We start from the raw sequence: 22,480 nt of genomic DNA on the forward strand, positions 1-22,480 counted from the left end.
AAGGCGGTCGCGTGGCTTCTCAGCTGGAGCTGAGAAGGGAGAAGCAAAAGGTGCTAAAAGGCAGGAGAGCAGAAATGGAACCCAAGCGAGAAATAAAGGCAGAAGGGGGCAAATCAGCAGGGTTTTTCTGGCAAATCCCACAAGGCTTCCCACTACATTTCCCCGGCCTCCCAGGCCATCAGAGCAGCAGAAAGCCCTGACAGCTCTCATAGAGTCACGGAATGGTTGGGGTGGGAAGGGATTTTAAAGCCCACCTGGTTCCAACCCCCCTGCCATGGACAGGGACACCTCGACCAGTTGCCCCCAGCCCCATCCAGCCTGGCCTTGGGCACTGCCAGGGATGGGGCAGCCACAGCTCCTCGGGGCAGCCTGGGTCAAGGCCTCACCACCCTCATAGTGAAGAATTTCTTCCTTATATCTAACCTAAACCTGCCCTCTTTTAGTGTAAAGCCATATTCCCTTGTCCCTTTGTCACCCCATGACAAAGGGTCCCTCCCCAGCTTTCCTGCGGCCTCCTTTAGGCCTCTGTAAGGTCTCCCCTGAGCCTTCCCTTCTTCACGTTGAACACCCCCAGCTCTCTCTTTACTACATTTGGTGACATCAAAGCACGATAACGAAGCTGCAGGCAGGTTAACGGGTTGAGAACAGGGACTGGGGCAAAAATGGATGATATATGGCTGATACGCCACATGCTTCAAGTTCAACTCATCCTGCACGAGGCCCAGACACAGGCCTGATGCACCGCTATGTGCTCACACTTGGGTGAGCCCACACCACGGACTTGCCAGACCCTCCGTCCAGCTTGCCTGATTCTAAACACTTTTGTGGGGTTTTCGTTTCAGCCTTTTTCTCTCATTTTTCTCTCATTTTTCTCTGAGTCCCTGCTCCCAAGGACAGCGGCACCCCAGGCCCCTGTGGGTGCGCCCCACAGGATCCAGCAGCAAACCACAGCCGTACGCACGCAAGCGGGCCGTAAAGGAGCCTAAAAACACGAAAATGTTAAAATTCAGCTTAGCAGAGACCACCAGCACACAGGACCAAAGGGGATTTAACCCTTATCCCCATGAAAAACACAGGCCTGGGTCTGCAGCTCCATGTGCTGGATTTAGGGCAGCACCAACGTGCAAGCAGCTAAAAGGTGCCATGGAGCCAGCGAGTCCCCAGCCTTCTGAGCGAGCAGATAACGTGTACAAACACTTCCAGACATGGCCAGGAAGAGCTAAAAGCACAGCCCAGCTGCCGTGGGACGTGGGGGCACACGTAGACCGGGGCTGAACCTCCTCTGGGGCCCAGCAGAGAGGTGGCCTGTGACCTCAGAGCATGGAACAAAGTGAGAATTTTAAGTTGACAAACTCCCCTATCCCTTCCCTGAGCATCCAGTCCTCATCTCAACTGGTGGAGTTGTTAAATCCCTACTGCAGCAGCACTAATCTCACCTCTGGAGGCAGATGCCCCCACACCAGTAAGGCTCCTGCAAGCATGCAACAATTCTTCAGCACACCGGTGCAGCAGGGAAAAAAAACACCATATAGTACAAGAAGAGTAAAGGAAAGGAGAAAGAAGAGCCGGCTGGTTAAGGCAGACACGGTAAAATTGGATTTGGTCTTAAACCATTTAATAAGAGGTGCCCTGGCAGCCGTCACACAGCTGTCGGTGTGATTAATTGCTATTTATTCAGTGCCAGCGCAGGTAACGAGCGCTGCGCCGGCGAGTGGGAAAGCCAAGCGAAGAGGAGGTGTGGGGGGAGAAATATTTTGGAGGCAGCAGAGGTGAGGAGCTGACTCAAAACTTTGGGATTTGTGGTTGGAGACCCAGACTGGAAGCTAGACGGCAAGAGAGACGGCCGTGGGACGGCCGGGCTGCGAAGCCAGGCGAGTCACTGAAATACCTGCAGTACCGGTCACGTCGGGAGCTTCCTTTCGCAAGGGGCACATTTAAATAGACGGTTTCAAGTCTTTAGGACTCAAAGCAGAGTTTTTAAGCCAGGCTGCTAAACTATTTCAAGATAGCTCATCAGAGCTGAAAATTAAGTTGGGCTGGGAGATAGCAAACTCAAGGTAGCACCGATGGTTCACTCGGTTCTTTGAAGGAAGAACTGGTTGACACAGAGAAGTCGGATTGCCTCTGGTCTCAGAAAGAAGATCCACTAGATAAAACTTCTAGTAACTTGGGCAGTGACGAGCTACTCCCCAGCAAAGGCAGTGATCAACCTCCTGCTAAAGCCAGCAAGGTGACACGGTGGGGGCATCGTTCCTGTCCCACCTTCCCAGCCATTCCCAAACGCTGGTGCCCTGAAAAAAAAAACGCAGAGGACCAAGCTCCACCACCCAGAAGGAGAACAAAATCAGGGGAGAAGCTGACATTCATCGAGAGAATTTCAGCCAGCCCACCCGTGGCTGACAGCTTGGCAGATCTGGAGCTCTGGACGAGAAAAACAGGGAAAATTAGCATTACAAGAATGATTCACGTTCTATACTGTCATTCCGGAATGAAAGTATAGAAAATTGTTACCTGTTACAGCAATTTCGGTATTACATGCCCAACGACTGCCAGCAATTAGGCTCTGTTTTTATTACGTAGGACTGACAAGTGACCCACGTCTCAACTCCCACATATTACCTGCAGTGATAAAGAAAGGACTACCAGCTATCAAACCCTGCTGCTGAGCCTGCTAGCTTTTTATTCAAACCTTCCCAGGGCTTTGTAAGAGCCCTCAGCAATTCATAGCAGCATCCTCTTCCATTAATACGTGCCTAGAACAAAGAACCAGGGAGGCTTGATTATAGAGAGATGCTTTATGCGAGCAAATCAGACTTCTGTCCCTGTGGGAGAGCAAGATTTTCTCTTCTATCCATGCCACCCCTGCAATGGAGACAGCCAGGGAAAATGGGGCAGAGTAAATGAAGGGATCCCTCTAAACGGCCGCAGAGAACCAGGTAACCAGGTTAAAAGGCCAGCGTGCAATGGAATTTTTTTTAAGAATGATGGGAGAATTTGGACGGAACGCCTATTTTTAGCCTGACGCTGGGTGCAGCAGCGACTCAAGCAGCAGGCAGCTGAGTCACAGCAGCTCTCAATGGAGAGGCTCCCGCCTTGCCGCACCATTCAAAGAGCCCAGCGAGCCTCCTGCGGGCACACAAAGTCGCTGACAGAAAGCCTGTGCGCACGCCGCCGCCGCCGTGCAGCTCTCCCCAAGATGCTATTTAAACCAGCAGCTATCGCGTGCCCAAGCCTTACGGTGAAGCCGTTAATCCGGTAACGCCGCCCTAAAAAAAAAAATAAAAAAAAATCTGGGAGCTTGCTTTTGCATTACAAAGCCAAGCCCTTGAAGCCGAGCTGCAAGGCGGCGAGATAAGGCTGCAGGAGCAGCCCGACCTGCCGTTTCGTCGCTGATTCCCCTGAGCAAAAAGGAAATTTGGGAAAGTCAGTCAGATCGGCACCCAGACACCGCTCGGGCACTCGGAGGAACATCAGCAGCCTTTCAGGACGAGCGATCTTCTCGTGTGGTCACTGCCATTAGGAACCCACTTCGCCCATCTCGCACGGCGTGGGGTTCATCCGATGCTCGTGACCCGGTGCCGCAGTGCTCTTTGCAGGCTCCTGGCTCAGTTCAGCAGAAAGAAGAAATATTTAGCAGCAGAGACACCAAGTCTCCACAGCTGACCTGCTCTGGATGTGCTCGCAGCTCACGCTGGCTGCACAAAGGCCAGGGTTTCGGGCCTAAGGCCTCGGGGAGGAAGTTTATCTAACGCGGAGGCGATCAAAGAACGTCCTGCTCAGACAAAAAAAAAAACACAATAAAATGAAAAATTGGTGCTGTCAGCCAACAATCAAAGGAAAAGGGAATAACTCTGGAGATCTCAAAGGCTCTTCTGGAAGAAATCCAGCAGATTTCTTCCTCTGAAGGCACGGGACAGCCAGGAGGCCCAACTGCTCTGCTGCATTTTCATTCAAGTCCTGTAGCACCCGGGCCTCCAGGCCAGGTCCTCAGCCCCTTTTATCGACTCATTTCAAGACACTAAGATGAAGAGACCACCACAAGCGGGCTACAAGTTAAACCGAGTACTTGTTTTGCAGTAAATCTCATTACCACCAACAACTGGAGCTAAGCACGGCTGCTCCAGGTGTCTCCTCAAGCACGAGAGCTCGACTGGAGGGCCACGTGCCCAAAGGCCCCAAAACTTGGGGAGAAGAAACAGAAGCATCAACACACCCAAAACGAGACCTGGTCTACGTGCTGCAGTGCTGCTGTCCAAGACAGATCAATGGTAATCAATGAATAGGATCATCCACGTTGGCAAAGACCTCCAAGGCCTCATCCAAATGAAGAGTTCTCCTGCGGGACCGGCTCTACGCTGGGTGATGAGATTTTCCTTTTGGGCTTTTCCAGTTGTTGAGGTGGGACATGGCTCAGACCCTGCGTGGAGGGGGACACACAGGTCACCCTCCGAGGGGCATCCTTTCAGAGAGAGCTGTCACAGAGCACAAACCCTCAACACCACCACAAGATGAACCCAAACCCTTGCCAACCAAACCCTTGCCAACCAAAAGCCCAAAAACCCTTTTAAAAACCACACTTATGCTTAGCTTAATCATAGCTAAAATGAGGCGAGATGAGCGGAGAAGGGGGAATAAAATTTACTAATTTTTTTTTTTTCTAGCACATTTATAATTTATTGCTGCTTAGGCTGATAAATGGCACTAGCACCGAGCGCCATAACCAGAGGCAAGCATGTGACATACAAAAAAAGGTGTTTGTTTCCCCAAAATCCGGCAAGGCTAGGAGTTGAAATGGGGGACAGGCAGGCAGCCACCTGGATGTCTCCTAAAGCAGGGGCCCAAAAGAGACCCTGCCACTTCTCCATTTCCCTCTTTGCACTCGAAACATGAAAAATTAAGTCCCACAGTGACTTTAAATAGAAAGAAAATTTACACACCATTAACAGCCAAAGCACGATGTGACAGATAAGTGACTCTGCTATGGTCCAGCCATTATGCCAAGTGCACTCTGTATGTCCTCAGACATTTATTTATAAAGCATTCTCTTTTTTTCCCCCCTCCTTGTACAATGGACACAGAACATGACAGTTTTTAATGACAAATCAATAGAGCCCTCTAAAAAACAAATCGTATTACCGCTGCATTAGAATTTTTTTTCTTGGACTATGGCTTATGAAATATTCAATATTTTCAATTATTCCTCTTTCTCCTCCTCTGACATGAGAGTCCTCGAGTCGGACGTAAAAAATCTGCTCCAAACATTTTCACCCTACAGCTTGAAGCTTTTCCATCTTTTTAAACCGAGGAAAATTTGTGAAGAAAAGTGAATCTCACGGAGTGGGGGCAGTCGTTGAGTCACGCAAAATTGGAAGACCCTGTTGGAAGAGCCCGCATTTAACAACGCCTGCGCCCTGTTTATCTCGAGGAGGGTGGAAAAAGGCATCCCTTACGCTGGATTAAAGGGCTAGAACAATGGCACAGCAAACCTGGAGCTCCCTCCTCCAATTTAAGAGCTGATCTGAGCTTAGGGAGGAGATCCTTGATGTGGATGAGTTGCTTGGCTGGGGCAAGGTAAAGCTGGGCTCATCCCGGGGAACCGCACGGGCACCGGGCAGGGGACGAGGGTCAGATCCCTCCAGCAAAGCAATTTGAGGTGTGATGGAGCAGGGAGCAGCACATCACCACCTAATTGCCTCCCATTCTTCCCCTCCACGTGTCATGTTAGCACAGTTACTACCTCGGCAAGCCAAACACCCAGCACATCATTCCCCTCCCTGGAAAACTGCTGAGTTTCTCAGCTTTAGGCTCTGAAAAGAACGAGGAGCAATTTCAAAGCACCAAGACACTGGATTTTATTTTATTTTTTTAAATAAGGGTTCTTCAGAACCTTTTCCACCCCTCCTCTTCTTTAAGGGCTGCACTTCGAGCTGCCCTGCCACCTCCCCACCCCGCTCCTAGAACAAAAGGAGTGCTGGGAAGAAGGGAAGAGTGAGGAGATGAGAGCCTCCACGCGGTCATTTCTATTTCTGTGTCCTGCCACACTTGGATCTTTAACTCAAGTTCTTTGTGCCTTTTGATTTCCTGCATCAAATGGATTGCTGCATTAAGACTTCATTATCTTCCCCGGCCAAAAATACTCCAAGTGTCTCAACAGCTCGCCTATGAAAGGCAGCATTCAGTCTTCACGAGCACAGACTTCCAGGGGAAGAAAGCAGCGCAGAGCTTTGGCTAGAAGCAACATCAGGGGAGCTTTGTTTTAACCTTTCTCCCCCCCCCCGATATCGATCGGGATCTACAACCACGGCAGCGAGAAGAGCCCGGCACGTAACGAGCTCTACTTTGTCTGTCCGTTCAAGTTTTATTCATTTTGCCTTTGCGACCGTGCAGTCACTGTTGGTTAGGTCTGATGGCTTTCCTAAAGCACCAGAGATACTTAACCTTCAAAAAATTCCCTTCACTTTATAGTCTTCTTTTTTTTTTTTCCCTTCACTTTACTGCCCTTTATTTTTCCCCGCCTCGTTCATCCTTGCAAACCCATTAGTCAAAGATGGAAAAAAAGCAATCCACTGGACAGAGTTGGGCATCACTTCCAAATGTTCAATACACAGACTTTGCTCAACAAAATCTACCCCCCAACTTCAGCCTGCATCGATCACTGAATGCTAGCGCATGAGATCCTCAAACACCAACTCTAGCATTAACAGCAGATTAAGGGCCAGGAATACAACCAGTTTTAGCAAAATACCCTCTGCGAGGCAAAGCAGAGAGAAGGAAACCTGGGCACTGCACCCTTGGGAAATGGAGCTGGCCACTGGAGTTGGAGTTCAACTTCAGTTGGAGTTCAAGCTTCAGCTACTCCAACTACTCCGAAGCTTCAGCTACTTCAGCTACTCCGAAGCTGCTCCATCCTTAGATGGCTGCATATGCCAGATGCAGAAGGCAGCACGTGGAATATTTTGCTTTTCAATACTTTTTCCCCTGTTCACCCTCCCAATTTTAACACCGCTTGCACTGGGCTATACGCTGCTCTTGCTCCAGTCATTTCTGCTCTATATCCTGCTGAAGCAAGACAGGGAATTACACACCTACACTTCTGTTACTGCCTCCAAGATTTGCCACTGCTCCGAGAGACTCTTGCTTACGCAGTTTCTCCGGTCCAGCCCAGATCCTGCCACTTGCAGCAAATCCCCAGGGTAGCAATCCTTCAACTCGTGCATTTCTGCACTGTCTAAGCAAATATCTTGGAGGCATTCCTAATCGCATGACTTTCCAGGACAAGAATGGCTAAAAAAAGAAAGAGCTGTTAATTCTCCCTCTATGCTCCCTGAATTAAATTTTCTGGAATACCTTCGCGCTCCCTCTTTCCACCGTTGCCCCCAAACGACTTCTCACAGTCACTGAAGAGGTAGAGGCAAAGGGGTGAAACCCAAATGTTGTTTCAGAACCCAGCAGTCACGTAGGAACCGAAGTGCTGCCCACGTCCTCGTGGCGACCCCTCTGAACTTCGCCGTGCTTCCTGAGCCTGCACTCCACTTCGCTCCTCATCACCATCAAAAAGCCTCCGCGCTCCCCTCGCCGCACACCAGGCTGATGTGTAGCCTGGAGCATCCTCTCCCTCCTTCACATCCATTTTCCTTCTTGCTACTTCACGTCCCTCTGCATTAACACCGCAGCCGTGCTGGTGCTCCCCCCACATCCCCACATCCTCCCGACGTGCTGCCTTATACCCCACATGCATGCGATGGCTTCGGCCGTTTATTGCTCATCCCTTCATCTTCTACTCGCTGATCCCTGTCCTTTGACAGACCTCTGCAGTTTTTGTAGCCCCCCTTGGATGCTTGTGCCTCTCTATTCCCAGCCTTAGTGCCTCCTAGGGACTTATTAGAAAGAAAACACGACTGCATGACCCTGAAGTCGATAGGTCGCTCAGCACGGATGTGGATTGAGTCAAAACAGGCTGAAAGTTTCACGTAGCCGTGTTCTTTAAGCTAACACCCGCTAAGTTAAAAGATGATATCCAAAAAGTAGCTCCAACAACGTGGCTCGCCTTAAAATTTACTCAGGACGGATGTCCTTACTGCTCCGTAATCCAGGGAGCGCAGTTTTCAGACGATTGCCATTGATCACTGCAGTTAATTGGATCCTGCCGGCCAGCGGCCAACTCCTCGCCTTCCTGGCAAGAAGGGCTCGCTTCGTGACGTGGCTGGGATGCTTCAGAGCACCAAGCGCTGTGCGAATAGATGCTTTGAGTGCTACGGGCCAAGCTACTTCATTGCAGCTGCGAGCTGGTGTCCAGGGGATGGGGACGGGGATGGGGAAGGGGATGGGGAAAGGGATGGAGAAGGAGAAGGGGATGGAGAAGGGGATGGAGATGAAGAAGGGGACGGGGCCCTGCCTCTACCTCCCACAAAATAAATCCCTCGAAAGCAGTGATGGCCAGCCTTTGCCTAGCTCCAGGAGAAAGAGCCTGTAGTCGCAGGAGAGCACGGCAATTATATTTCAGCAAAGTGTAGGATTAAGATATCACTTAGGGAGTGGGAAAACAAAGGGTACTTAGAGATATTTAAGAGCCAGATACTTAAACCATTAGGAAATGTTCACCTCAAAGGCATTTAAGCTCGCACGCTCCCAACACGGCCGAGATGTGCACTAGAGGTTTTCTAAGGGGATGCTAGGATCTCCAGAAATGCCAGCCTGTCCTTTACACCATCCTGCCAGAGTCCTGTCCCCACCAAGCTCTGCCACCAGACCCTTTGCAGCTACGTAAAGTCGTGGACCCAGAGCTCTGGTCCTACAAAATCAACTCCCAGAACCACGGAGGATGAAGCCACGTCAGGAGATGGAGGACTAGGCCAGACACCCTGCGCTCCATCCCAAAACAACCCCATTTCAGCTCCTTTCCCTCCCGAATTCACCCCAGGACGATGTGGTTTTACGTTGGCCCACGCTCCCCTACGAAGCCATTCCACAGCAAGAGGTGTGAGAATCCACACCGAGCACACACGGCAGCTGAAACTGCCCAGAAACCATTTTATTCCCCCATTTCAGGGGACAGGGAACGAGTTGGACAGCCTTTAGGGTACTGAAGTGCCCACGAAGCATAGGTGCTGTTTTAAGGCCTCCATGATGCAATTTCGCCACAGCACAAATCCCACCCTGAGGGGCTAGTTTTTAGGGTTTAGGCCTGGTTAGGGAATGGTTTTTAGGGTTTAGGCCTGGTTAGGGGCTGTTTTTTAGGGTTTAGGCCTGGTTAGGGGATGGTTTTTAGGGATTAGGCCTGGTTAGGGGATGGTTTTTAGAGTTTAGGCCTGGTTAGGGGCTGGTTTTAGGGTTTAGGCCTGGTTAGGGGATGGTTTTTAGGGTTTAGGCCTGGTTAGGGGCTGGTTTTTAGAGTTTAGGCCTGGTTAGGGGATGGTTTTTAGGGTTTAGGCCTGGTAAGGGGCTGGTTTTTAGGGTTTAGGCCTGGTTAGGGGCTGCTTTTTAGGGTTTAGGCCTGGTTAGGGGCTGCTTTTTAGAGTTTAGGCCTGGTTAGGGGATGGTTTTTAGGGTTTAGGCCTGGTAAGGGGCTGGTTTTTAGGGTTTAGGCCTGGTTAGGGGCTGTTTTTTAGGGTTTAGGCCTGGTTAGGGGCTGTTTTTTAGGGTTTAGGCCTGGTTAGGGGCTGGTTTTTAGGGTTTAGGCCTGGTTAGGGGCTGGTTTTTAGGGTTTAGGCCTGGTTAGGGGCTGTTTTTTAGGGTTTAGGCCTGGTTAGGGGATGGTTTTTAGGGTTTAGGCCTGGTTAGGGGCTGGCTTTTAGGGTTTAGGCCTGGTTAGGGGCTGTTTTTTAGGGTTTAGGCCTGGTTAGGGGCTGTTTTTTAGGGTTTAGGCCTGGTTAGGGGCTGTTTTTTAGGGTTTAGGCCTGGTTAGGGGCTGGTTTTTAGGGTTTAGGCCTGGTTAGGGGCTGTTTTTTAGGGTTTAGGCCTGGTTAGGGGCTGTTTTTTAGGGTTTAGGCCTAGTTAGGGGCTGGTTTTTAGGGCTAGTTTTTAGGGTTTTAGCCAAAACACAGTGGAACTGGAGCAAGCTGTATGCCATAGCCATAAAAAAAAAAGAATGCTGGAGGAGCATGCTAACACACCAGGAAGAGATTCACTTCAGCCCAGGTATCTCGACGTGGCATTAATACCTCTCTCTCAGCAATTTCAATCAACAGATTACCAGACAGCTTCTAGCCTTACCGCTCTCTGGCCAAAAGTCATCCGATCCCTATTTGTAAAGCAATCAGCACGGGCTGAGCTCGAGCACACCCCAATTATTCGAAATGTCAGGGCCAAATCCTCGAGATGAAGGCAGCCCAAGGAGCCTTCAGGAGGAATCCTGCTCCCGGAGCAGGTCAGCGCTCGAGGCCGAGCTTGGAGTTGACTTCAGTTGTCAAAACACCGAAGAATCGTGGAAAATAAATAAATATTCTAGAGCTAGGACAGCATTTTGTTAAAAAAAGCTGCTGCTGCTAGGCAAGATCCCAAGAGCTGAGCAAAACTGAGCTGAATGACTGGTGATGAGAGGAAAGCAGTTACGTGATAAATGTTTTCCTGCCACGTGGATGCTATAGCTGAAGGTCTTCAGAGCCTTGGAGTGGCCGAGGCTGGGGGCTCCTCCAGGTCCCCACCACCCCATCAGGGCCACCTACAGCAGGGTGCCCAGCACCAAGGCTTGGTGGGTTTGGGGAGCCCCAAAAAGAGGAGCCCCCAGCCTCTGGGCCCTTCTGTAGTCCCATTTTACCTGGGCTTTCCTAGCAGCGGGGGCCCAGCGCTGGCTCGTGGTCACCTCGGTGTCCACCTTTGGGTGGGATCTGAAAACACGCAAATAATCCTGAAAATCACATGTTTTCTACGACAGCCCAAAACGCACTAGGAAAAGAGAAAGGCAGCCTTCATATCACAGTTACGCAAGTGGATGGGGACACTTGAGTCACTGATTTACACTTTATTTACACCAAAATGCAGATGTAAGGCTTGCAGCCTTCCCCGCTAGCCTCTAGCTTGCCCCCTTTGCCAGCTCGCAAGTTCTCCAGAACGAAGCCAGCTCCAGGACATCTGTTCACAGCGCTTGCATATTCAATTCACTGCTCTAGCCTCAATTTTCCTCATTTGGGTCCGTTCCATCTTTCGTTTCCCTGAAAGGGAACAAAGAAGGGAATTCAAGTTTCGGCAGCAGGGCTGAAGCAGGGAGGGACGGCTCTTCAACGAAACCCATTCAGCTTTGAACCCAGCCGCTGGCTTCTAACCCCAGGGTGCCAAAAACGAGATGGTTTTGTTCCAAGGGCTGACTGCACGGGGAGCTGAGCATCGTGTTTGCAGTGCAAAGCAAGCCCAGCTCCACGCTGCAGCTTTGCCTTATCGGCACCAACTAGTAGGGTGATTCGAAACACGTGGTGAAACACAAGACTGAGGTGTAGTGGCCAAGCAGGCTTGCTTTAGATGGAGGCATTCTGCAAAACCACACCCCGAAAGAGCTTGCTCGCTCCCCAGTTAAAAAAGCCTCACAGATATTTGCACGCCACAGGGAGAAAATTTATACAGCGCTATCCGCGAGCGCGTTTTTAGCTACGTTTACCCGCGTGCTCTAAGTGCAGATGGAGAGACATATGCCAGGAGTATCCAGAAGGATGCGTTGAGAATTTTTTCCTGTTTTCCCCGTTGCTAAAAGAACAGGCACCTCGGTCCCAGTGGCCGCAGAGCCCCCTCCGCCTGCTTCCAAGGCGCTTTGATGCGCCGGAGAGACGCGCTCGAGGAACAAAAGCGCCTGGAGCGCTGCGTGAGCTGGTGGAAAGCTCGTCCATATGCAGGCAAGGAGCAAGCCCATTTCGGAGAGCACCAAGCCCCAAATGGAGAGGGGCTGCCCACAAACGCCAGCCACGCTTCTCGTCGTGGTTTGGAGCAATGCTTGTGCCCATCCTCAACTCAATCCCGGAGCAGATCCTAAATTAGCCGATAGGGATGCTCAGGAGGATGCCTACCAGCACGGGGCAGCCACGGGGAGGTCGATACACCCCACGGCTCCCAGATCGGGAGCAGAGGCTGCCGACGTCGAGGAGCAGCAGGCAACAGAGGGTTTTGCTGCCCAACCTGTTCCTCCTGCACACCGAGCTCGGTTTCTGCCCGGGGTTCGTCTTAGAGGCTGGTTGGGGCATCATCTTCGCAGGAGACAACACGGAGGGGGTGGAGATGGCAAAACAAGCCCTGCTTCCTCTGATCTCATCCCCACCAGACCTCCCAAGCACCAATTCGTGCTCTGCTGGAGGTAACGAGCAGTCAGCCCTGTTCCTGGGATTGATTTTTCACCCTCCACTACTGGAACATCCTTTTGGACATGGAGACAACTCAAGTGGAGCCGCTCTCACTCGGAACCTCAATTTGGGAGCCCAGCCCACGGTGGTGAAAAGGAGCAGCAGAAGAGATGCAGAGATGCAAGGACTTGCCCCCAAGCCCTTCATTTTTAAGAAACAACAGCAATCGAGCTGTTGAATCTCTAGAATGAACAGATTTTGGTGAGGGCAAGCACTGCACCTCCTCAACGCAGGAGGCTCTGAAATCCTGCTCCTCCAGGCCCCATTCCTGCTTCTGCCTACAACAACCCCCCCGTCCCCACGCCTCCCTTCCCACTGAAGGAGAAAAGTGCATTGTTTAGGCGAGCTCCAGTTTGACAGAAAAATAATTACTGCAGAGGCACTTGTCAGGGTTTGAAGTTCTCGGCACATTTCTTACCTTGAACAAAAACCTCGAGAGCTTCCTGCTTTAAAAAAAAAAATAAAGTCTAAGAGAAAATGTACAAAGTTGTTCTCTAAAATGCTGTTTTTTTGATTTATTTTGTAAAATCAGGGCAGGGGGATTTTCTGAACATCCCTCCACCCCCTCCTTTCCCCACATCTGACCCACGGCGCCGAGCGGCGCCGACGGCTCAAGGTGACGTCGAGGAGACGTTAGCAATGCAGAAGAAGCGGGAGAGGGAAGAGAAAGGGCTCCTAAATGAGAGCGGTGTTGCTGTATTCATTTGCAATTTTCCCTTGCAGCTTTGCAGCAGGGCTGCTGGGAGCTTTGACAGATTCAACAGCGTCTCTTGAAAGCGGCGCAGAAGGTGAAAGCGGGGATCTGAAAGCTCTCCGCAGCGCCGGGGGGGGGGGTAACGCGAGTCCTTCCTGACCAAGGTGCATAGGAAGCTCTTGGTTTTCTCTCCGTGGCTCAATGTCACCAAGCTGCACTCCATCTGGACCAGGCCCAGCACCAGCACTCCCATTATCCACCCAGAAAACCCCAAATTAACGTGACCCTCTGCCCCAGCAAGGATCCAGAGCTTCCCAAATCCAGCAGCCCAGCGCCACGCCACCAGTGCTCACTCGACCCCACCACCACGATTTTCAGGCTGGGGGTACACTGAGACGTGACTGCCCTCATTTCCCAGAGCAAAAGGAGCCAGGTTGGAGGTCAAATGGGTGAAAAGAAGGGATTTTAGGAAGCAGGGAGGCAGAGGAAGCGCTGCCCTTTGGAACAAACACCGGGATACATTGCCACGAAGGAAAAAGGCGAAAAACCCACTCAGATCTCAGCCTCCATCCTTCCTCAGAAGGGAAAATCGCCCTGAGCGCATGCTCCTTTGGTCTTCAGCTTCCAGGTACCCCTGGGAGAGGGTTCCCAGAAGCACGGGGCAGCTCCCAAAGCCTGGGGACCCTCCTGCTGTCCCCCCACGCTCCTTTTTTTTGCGCAACCGGGGCTGTGGGCAGCCCCCGCAAGGGCTGAAACACGACCCCAGCTCCCAAACCCCAAGCAGCAGAGGTTGTCCTCTGTCGAGCGGATGTAAAGCGAGGAACCAGAGCAAAAAGCCTTCTCCAGCTTCACCCAGACCCTGCTGCTTTTTTTTTGGGGGGGGAAAGTGCAGGAAAACCACATGCGTCGCCCAGAGCCTGCCGCTCCGGGCGGAGACGCACGCGCCCAGCATCCCTCAACTAACAGTGATTTTCTGCCTGGTGCTTTCTCTAATTCTTCCCAAATGTTCCTGACCACACTCAGCGCTGCCAGAGTCACAGGCGTTTGTGTTTGGTTTTGCTTTCTTCCCTTTTTTTTTTTTTTTCTCTCTCTATTTTAATTAAGCCCTTAGCAACTGCAGTGCACCAAGCGCACGGAGAAGGCTCCGCGCTTCCTCCAGTCCCCGCCGGGGAGAGGCCAGGGATTCGCAGATGCTCACATTAGATTAGGAGGCAAAGAAGCTTACGAAGCAGAACTCAACAGCACCTAGACGTCCACCAACAGGACTCAGAAAGGCACCGAAGAGACAGCTCAATTACTAACAAAACCGATGATACCTCCGCGCACCCACCAGAGCCTCGCGTGCGCACGCTCGGTGGCTGCTCGGCCGGCTTGGGGTGTGCTCCTCAACGTGAGTAATTTAACAGATGGACACCCAAAAAAAGCCAGCAGGCTGAGAGGAAGCGAGCTGGGCTGTCCAAGCAGCAGCATCTTCCCTTTTTTCAAGTCCACATCGGCATCCGAGCGTGCTGCCAAGGACAGCGCGGTGCCGATCCGGAGACCACGAGCCCTTTGTAGCCTCCGGAGGATTTCGGCTTTGGGAGACTCTTTGTCTAAATTTCCCAGACAAAACCACGGCTTGACTCCGGGCACCTAAATCCCCTCGCTTCCCGAACGCACCGCGTTGTCTGTCCGTCCTCCTCCATCATGGAAACTGCCGTCGATAAGCGCTGCTTGCACTCCTCTCTGCCTAATGCAATCATCTCTCCCGGCCGCCTGCGAAAGTGCTCTGAGGCTCGCGAGGAGCGCCACGGAAAGATCAATAAAATCATAATACCACCGCCCCGATCCGCCGAGTAAGTAACGTTTCTAGATGGCAAAAAAAAAAAAAAGAAAAAGCTTGGATTTCCAAACACGTCGCCGGTGGAAGGCATTTACATTCAAGCGGAGAGAGGGAGATCAATAAAAACGCAACGAGGCAGCCAGAGAAATGCCATCACCTCGGGAAGGGGCAGGCCAGGAGCACAAATGGAGCGGCCGGGCTGGCATCGCTCTGCCCCTCGGCACCGTGCCGCATGCCCTGGTGGTGAAGGGGATGATGACTGCATGGCCAAGACCAATTTCAGCCCTTAAATGAGGTCCCAGGACCCAGCATCGCTGCTCTGAACCACCTCGGACACGTCGTGGTCTCTCCTTTCCCATCTGTAGAATGGGCGCAGCGTCCAAGCGTTTTTATGCACATTATACCCACATAATTCGGTGCAGAGCATCCCCATCCTCAGCATTACGAGGAGGTCAGAAACACCGAGCTGTGGTATGAAATACTCCACTTTTACCCCATGCTTGATGAGGTTTTTACTCTTAATTAACAGCCCCAGCCCTACACGCAGCGCTAACAGCGGACCAAAGCCAACTGAGGGTAGGCACCAAGCGATGCGATGATGCCCCCGGCACCCTTTCCTCCATGCCACTCACCCCGATGACCCCCCAATTCCCTGCTTTCACCCTCCATAAGGTTTTCTTTCACCCTCCGTAAGGGTTTTCTTCAGACTCAAACATTAACCAGAAGTCAAGCTCCCCACCAGCACCATCGCTCCCAACCAACGCTCGATCCAGGAACGAAACCTTCCAGGATTGCAGCGCCTGTAAAACACAATCAGCAAAGCCTTCTCCCTCTGACAGTCCATTTCAGGCCTCATTTGCCGGGAGTTTTATGAGATGTTAATCAACAATCAGAAAATTCCACATCTTTCACCGCGGGAATAGCGGCGTCCGCGCCCTAAATCGCGCTGCTGGGTTACGACGCGGCGCATTAATGCCCGTTTGCGTCTCCTTTGTGGTTATTATTTAAAAATACTTGATTTTTTTTTTTCTACCCCCATTTGCAAGTGCCAACCAGAGCGATGTACTCGGCTCCCTAAGAACTGGGTGTCCAAGAAGAGCACCTCTTATAGGGCTGCTTGCGGGAACGCTTAAAGGGCAGGAGCGGTCAGAGGAGGAAAACGAGTGCCAGCACCGGACCCAGTGAGGCCAGGGAAGCAGAATTATAAAATATTCCCGAGCTGGAAGGGACCCACAAGGATCATCGAGTCCAACCCCTGGCTCCCCCAAAAATTCAGACCCAATGGGTCTACCCCAAAAATTCAGACCATATGACAACGTGTCCTTGGTTATGAGGTGACCGACCCCATCAAGGAGCAGTGTTTTCTCTGCTCCTCCTTTTTCTGTTCAAAAAGCCTTTTTTAAAAAATTTTTGGCTCCCACAGACCTGGCCAGCTTCATCTCTAATTGGGGTTTGGCCTCACGAATTTTCTCCCTACAAAGGCAAATAGCATCCCCGTAGTCCTTCCACGCTGCCCAACCCTCCTTTCAGCAGCCCTACACTTTCGTTTCATGCCCAAACTCCAAGAGATGATCCCCGAACAGCCAAGCTCAACCTTCAGCCCCACCTTGACTTGTGATATTTTGGAATTGCCTGATCCTGTGCTTTTTAGGAGGCAATGCTCAAAGACTGACCAGCACCGATGGACGCCTACAAAAACGGTTTATTAGGGGACCCTACTACCGAGTGCCCTGAGCATGCTGCAGTCTTCTCTCCCCATATCCAGGTTTTCCTTCTGTCACCGAAAATTTTAAACTCAACCACTTATGGTCACAATGACCAAAATGGCCAACAAATAAAATTCTACCCTAGAGCACTTGGTACTCCCAGGAGGTCTCCAAAAGGGGGTCCCGACCCTGATCAGACAATGCGGCTCCTTCACGGCTCGCCAGGAGCTGGTAAAGTGAGAAAAGCAGCTTTGGGGGTTTTGGGAACGCTTGGAGGATCAAGAACCGGCTCAAAGGGCACGGCGCCGATGCTATCTGGCGAGCGCTCCGCTTCTTCCCCTCGAAGCACCCGGAGCACATTTATCCCTCGCTTGCTTCTTGGCAACTGGGATGAAAAATAGCCAGGCTGGGTTAGGGGAAGAGAAGAGAAAGTATTACGGCCGAGATGTTTCCGAGGAGAGGCAGAGGAAGAAGAGGAAAGGTCTAGGCTCAATGCGTTATCTAGAGCATGTAAGGAAATAATCACTGAAGCAAAAACGCAGGGGGGAAGAGCGCGGCTGCTGGAGACAGGAACAAGAAAATACTTTTAAAAAACACACTGCAGGGAAGAGGGCATTGTAATTATCTTAATCAGCAGCCCAAACGAAGCTCTGGCTGATATTTATTGTCTGGGGCAGCCCCGTTCTCATCACCCTGCCATAAAAACGCGTGGGTTGGGCGCTGCCGCGTGGCAACGATGGCTGTGGCCAAGCCTAAAAACCCTGCACCCGACGATTTCTCCTCCACCCACGGAGCCAGGCCCCTCCGCCGTGCTCCCAGGGGATTTTCAGCCCTGTTTTGTGCAGGAATTTTCCTCCTGGAAGCAGCCGGGTCGCTGCAGCCTTCTGTTGCGCTTCGTGGTTTCGCCTCGGTTTGCGGGTTCTCAGCCGGAGGTTGTCGGGTGGTTTTCTTCTGTTTTTTTTTTTTTTTTTATTTAAAAAAAAATCACGTCTATTCACAAGTGGCTAGAGGTGAACTGCTGAAACTCTCGCCTTCCAGAAGAGGAACCAAACAACGTGAGTCTTTGGTCTTCATGCCAAACCCACCCGGTAAAACCCGCCCTGGATCACTACCTAAAGGAATTAACTTTGCGGGGTTCCTCAAGAGCACGAGTTGAGACGATCCCTTCCCAGGAATCAGAATAAAATAAAATAAATCGGAATAAAAACCAGCCTTTTTTTTTTTTTTTTTTTTTTATCAACACTGCCCGTATCACCTCTGCTTTTAGGGTGCCCGGTTCGTTAGGGCGCACAGACACATCGCGGCTCGTTAAAGCCACCCAAAATCGCGCCCTGGCACCGCTGTCACCTTCAGCAGCTGCCCAGGGCTCGCCAAAAAAAACATTTCACGGCTGAAACCAACACAGAAAAGCAGCTCCTGCCCTGATAACAGCAGAAAAAGCAGACGAAAAAAACCTAAATCAACCCCAAACCAGCCACCGACCGCCACAGGCGTCGGGAAGACCCTTGGCGCAACGGGGGCACGGTTTTGGCAGCCCCCACCGCTCCGAGCTACCGCTTCCGAGAGCCCAGGGCACTTCTGCTTCTCTTTATTAGGAGTTAATGACCTAATTTCAGGCAAGGGAGCGCGTTTTCAGGAGTCGCAAGCAGCCTCGAACCCCGTTGGCAATAAATTGTGGGAATTCGGCCGCGGGCGCCCCTCGGTATTGCCACGTGAACGTCGCCAGGACGAGCGAGGTTGCTCCCTCCCCTCTTCCCATCCAAGGAAGATCAAGGGCCACTCGAGTCCCTCAAGTCGCTGGGGTTAGCACGAAGGAGGAATTCAGACCCAAAAGGGGTCCGGGTAGCGGGGACGGATGGGGATTTTAGGATCCAGGACACCCCGAGGGCGCACGAGGCGCCCGGGTTCGCCGTTGACCGCGGGTTCGCCGTTGACCGAAGGAAGGTAACGCCAGCGGGTGAAGGCGAGGCGATGCGTGGCTCCTGGCTTCCGAAACGAGCTCGGAGAGCAGCGGGAGGAGTGGAAGAAGCAGCAGAAGGAGCAGGAGCAGGATCAGCAGCAGAAGCGAGCGCGGTTGGAGCCAACACCCCGCGTCGTCCCCGGCACCGCGCCGGAGCCGGATCCCTCCGAGCACCGCATCCCCCGAGCCCTCCCGACCACCAGATCCCCCCCAAACCTCCAAATCTCCCCCCAAAATCTCCAGATCTCCCCCCAAAACCTCCAAATCCACCCCCCCAAGCTCCAAATCACTCCTCCCCAGACACCTCCAGCGAGGTCCGAGCGCGTTGGCCCAAGGAACGGGCTGCGCATCGCCGCGCGGCCGCAGCGGGATCGGGGCTGGGCACGGCCACACCTCGCTCGCTACCGGCCACCTGCTGCTTTCGGGGGGGGCTGACAAAAAGCTCCCCAAATTTTGCGATTTTTTTACGTAGATATTTATCGTTTTCACATCATCCAGCTCCCCCCCCCCCCTTTTTCAAAAGCCCACCCGGCTGCCCGGCGAGGGGCCGGCGCGCGGCGGCTGCGGGTTTCTCCGTAGAGGTCACCCGAGGGTTGAGGAAGCCGCGATCACCGAGGAAAATTTAAGAAAATAGAATAAAATATATGAAAAAAATGATTAAAAAAACAAAATCCCGCAGGTTTCACAGCCCGGGGAACGGAGGGGAAGGGGAAGCAGCAGAGCAGCGCAGAGAAGGGAGGGGAATTAAAAAAATAAATAAAATAATAAAAAAATCCACGATCCGCCGCGCACGAGAAAATAAATACCCCCCCCCCCCGAGCCCCCCCGGCCCCGATGCAGCCCCCTCGGCTCGGCCCCGTATCCGTGCCCCCCCCCCCCCCAAAATCCCCCCCCAATGGGCACCCCCTGGCCGTGCCACACCTTGCACCGCCGCAAAAATCCTCCCCCAGCTGCAGCCCACGGGGAGCCCCCCCATAGCATCCCCCCCCCCAAAAAAAAAAGCAGCCTCTCCCCCCCAAAAATACCCTATAGGGAGATTGGGGGGGGTAAGGCAATCCCATAGCCCCTATAGGGTGGCATGGGGTGGGATCCACCCCCCCCATAATTAAAGGGGGGGTGGGAATCCAGCCCCCTCCCCCCAAGGGAATAAAGGTGTGGGGGGTGTTGGGGGGTCCCCCCCCCAAATTAGGGGCAGGGCATGGGGTGAATCCAACCCCCCCCCATGACCTCTATGGGGAGGGGGGATGGAGAGACCCCCCCCCTCAACCCCATATGGAGGGGGGGGAGGTGAATCTTCCCCCCTCCCCCCCCAAAAAAACAGCTATATGGAGCAGGGAGGGGGGAGCCAACCCCAAAAAGGTGGTGGGGGGGGACATAGCCCCCATATAGGGCATAGAAATGGGGGGGCTGCAGCCCCCCAAGCAGCAGGGTGGGGTCAGGATCCGCCCCCCCCCCCCACCCCATTTTGCCAACGCCCCCCTGGAAATCAGGGTGGGGTTGGGAGCCCCCCCCCAACCCTATAGACCCCAAAATGATGGGGGGGGGGGCAGAGCTGGGACCCCCCCCCCACCCCCAAAAAGGGGGGGGGTACCAATGAAACTCTCAGAGCACCCCCCAAAACACACAGAAACCCCCCAAAAAATAAAAGGGTGTCCCCTGCATGCATCCAGACCCCCCCCATAAAAAAATGGGGGGGGTCACCCACCCTCCCCCCAAATTTGGGGGGGGGCAAGACCCCCCAAAAAGGGGGGGGTCCCCCCAATGGATATATAGGGGGGGTGGGGGATAAAGGGGGAGCCAGATCCCACCTCGGGGACACCGGGGGGGGGGTCAGGGCCCCTTTTTATCCCCCTCCCCAAATTTCAGCCCCCCCCCCCCCATCGCGATGCCGGCTCTCACCTCTCCGCCATGTTCCCGGCGGCCCTACCGCCCGCCGGCGGCGCCGGCCCCGCTCCCGGTGCAAATTCCCATGGCTCATGGACCTTTATTTCACCCAATTTCCCCCCCAACCCTCAAAAAAAAATAAATTAATCCCCCCCCACCCCCCCCACCGCCGCCACGCGCGCCGGAGCGCGCGCGCGCGGACCCCTCTCCCCCCACAGCCGCCGCCGCCGCCCGCCTCCGCCCGACTGAGGCCGACGCTCGCGCCCCGGCCCCGCCGCGTCCCCCCGTCACCACCGACAACGGCGCCGCAGCCAATAGGAAGCGGCCAAAGGGGCGTGGTCAGGACCACAAGCCCCGCCCACCGCGCCCCGCCCCCCTTCGGCTCCGCCCCCCCGAGGGAGGGCCGCGGGGGGTTCTGGGAGTTGTAGTTCAAGTGGGGAAAAGGGGGATGAGGGTCACGTGGAAGGGGGTTTTTGGGGAGGAATGGCGCGATTTGGAGCACGCAGAAGTGGGCTCGCCCTCGGTAGCCCCAGCGATGAATTGCTCACGTCTGAGCCAAATTTGGCCTCTTTTAGGTTAAAAAGTGCACGCACGCACGCCGTACGGTGCGCAAAGTGCATGCACGTGAGGACATGAGTACACCTGGCGTGCACACTGTGCACGTATGGTGCATACATGTGCACATACAGCACACACACGTGTGCATTTACACACACATACACGCTGCACGGTCACACGCTGCACACAGCACACGTGCACACACATGTACATATGTGCACACTGCATATATGTGTGCAAACACACCCGCATAGGGCTATGTACACATTGCATGCAGTGCACACACATGCACATGTGTGCACACCACAGAGGTGTGCCTACACACACCCGTAGGGCTATATACACATTGCATGCAGTGCACACACATCCACATATGTGCACACCAAATATAAGTGTGCATAAACACACCCATAGGGCTATATGCATGTTGCACGCAGTGCACACTCATGCACATATGTGCACATTGCACTTACATACCCATAGGACACTGCACATGTGTGCACACACATGCACATGTGTGCACATGACATATAAGTGTGTATCCACACACCCGTAGGGCTATATGCATGTTGCACGAGGTTCACACACACGTACATGTGTGCACATTGCACTTACATACCCATAGGACATTGCACACAGTGCACGCACATGCACATGTGTGCACATCACATATAAGTGTGCATACACACACCCGTAGGGCTATATACACATTGCACACAGTGCAATGCACATATGTGCACACAACATATAAATGTGCATACACACACGTAGGGCTATATGCATGTTGCATGCAGTGCACACACATGCACATGTGTGCACACCACATATAAGTGTGCATCCACACACCCGTAGGGCTATATGCACATTGCACGCACGCACACACATGCATATGTGTGCACATTGCACTTACATACCCATGGGACACTGCACACAGTGCACACACATGCACATATGTGTGCAAATGCACACCCATGCACATATGTGTGCACATGCACGCCCGTAGCGCTATATACACCTCTCACCCAGCGTGCACACTGCACCTCTGTGCACATTGCACATGCGTGTGCACACCCACAGGGCTGTGTACCCGTTGCACACACATGCAGTGCTTGCACACCACGTATCCCTGTATATACAGCCGTGCACATGCAGTGTGCAACGTTGCACACATCTATGCACTGCCTGGTGCACACATGCATGCACACGTGCACTTGCACACGCAAAAGCACAAAACTGGGGCCCCACAGCACCCTGTCCCCCAGTTTTGTGCATCACAGGGCGCCCCCCATGCCCCACAGCCCCCCCCGACCTCCATCCACATCCGTGGTAGGGGGCAGCTTTTGACCCCTTCAAAACATACTCAGGAATTAATTAAAAAAATGCCAAATTTGGAGAAGCAGCAGCTTGTTTCTTGCAGTTCATCGGCACCAAACCACCCACAAAAAAAAAAAAAAAAAAAAAAAAAGAGGTTTCCAGCCCGAATCTAAATCCCGACTTGTGAATTTGAAGGAATTTGGCCAAAATCACTTAGGG

At 52.9% G+C, this 22,480-nt stretch overlaps 1 protein-coding gene across 1 annotated transcript in view; it reads right to left on the minus strand.

The window, feature by feature from the left end:
* Positions 1-20,623, minus strand: part of ARHGAP39 (Rho GTPase activating protein 39) — an 83,619-nt gene extending 62,996 nt beyond the window's left edge. The window contains exon 1 of the mRNA XM_038175266.2: positions 20,405-20,623. Coding sequence (XP_038031194.2) covers positions 20,405-20,415 — 11 coding nt within the window. The 5' untranslated portion in view covers positions 20,416-20,623. The remainder of the gene's footprint in view (positions 1-20,404) is intronic.
* Positions 20,624-22,480: the final 1,857 nt, after the last annotated feature.

The sequence above is a fragment of the Anas platyrhynchos genome, chromosome 2 (assembly GCF_047663525.1).
Source record: "Anas platyrhynchos isolate ZD024472 breed Pekin duck chromosome 2, IASCAAS_PekinDuck_T2T, whole genome shotgun sequence".
NCBI lineage: Eukaryota > Metazoa > Chordata > Aves > Anseriformes > Anatidae > Anas > Anas platyrhynchos.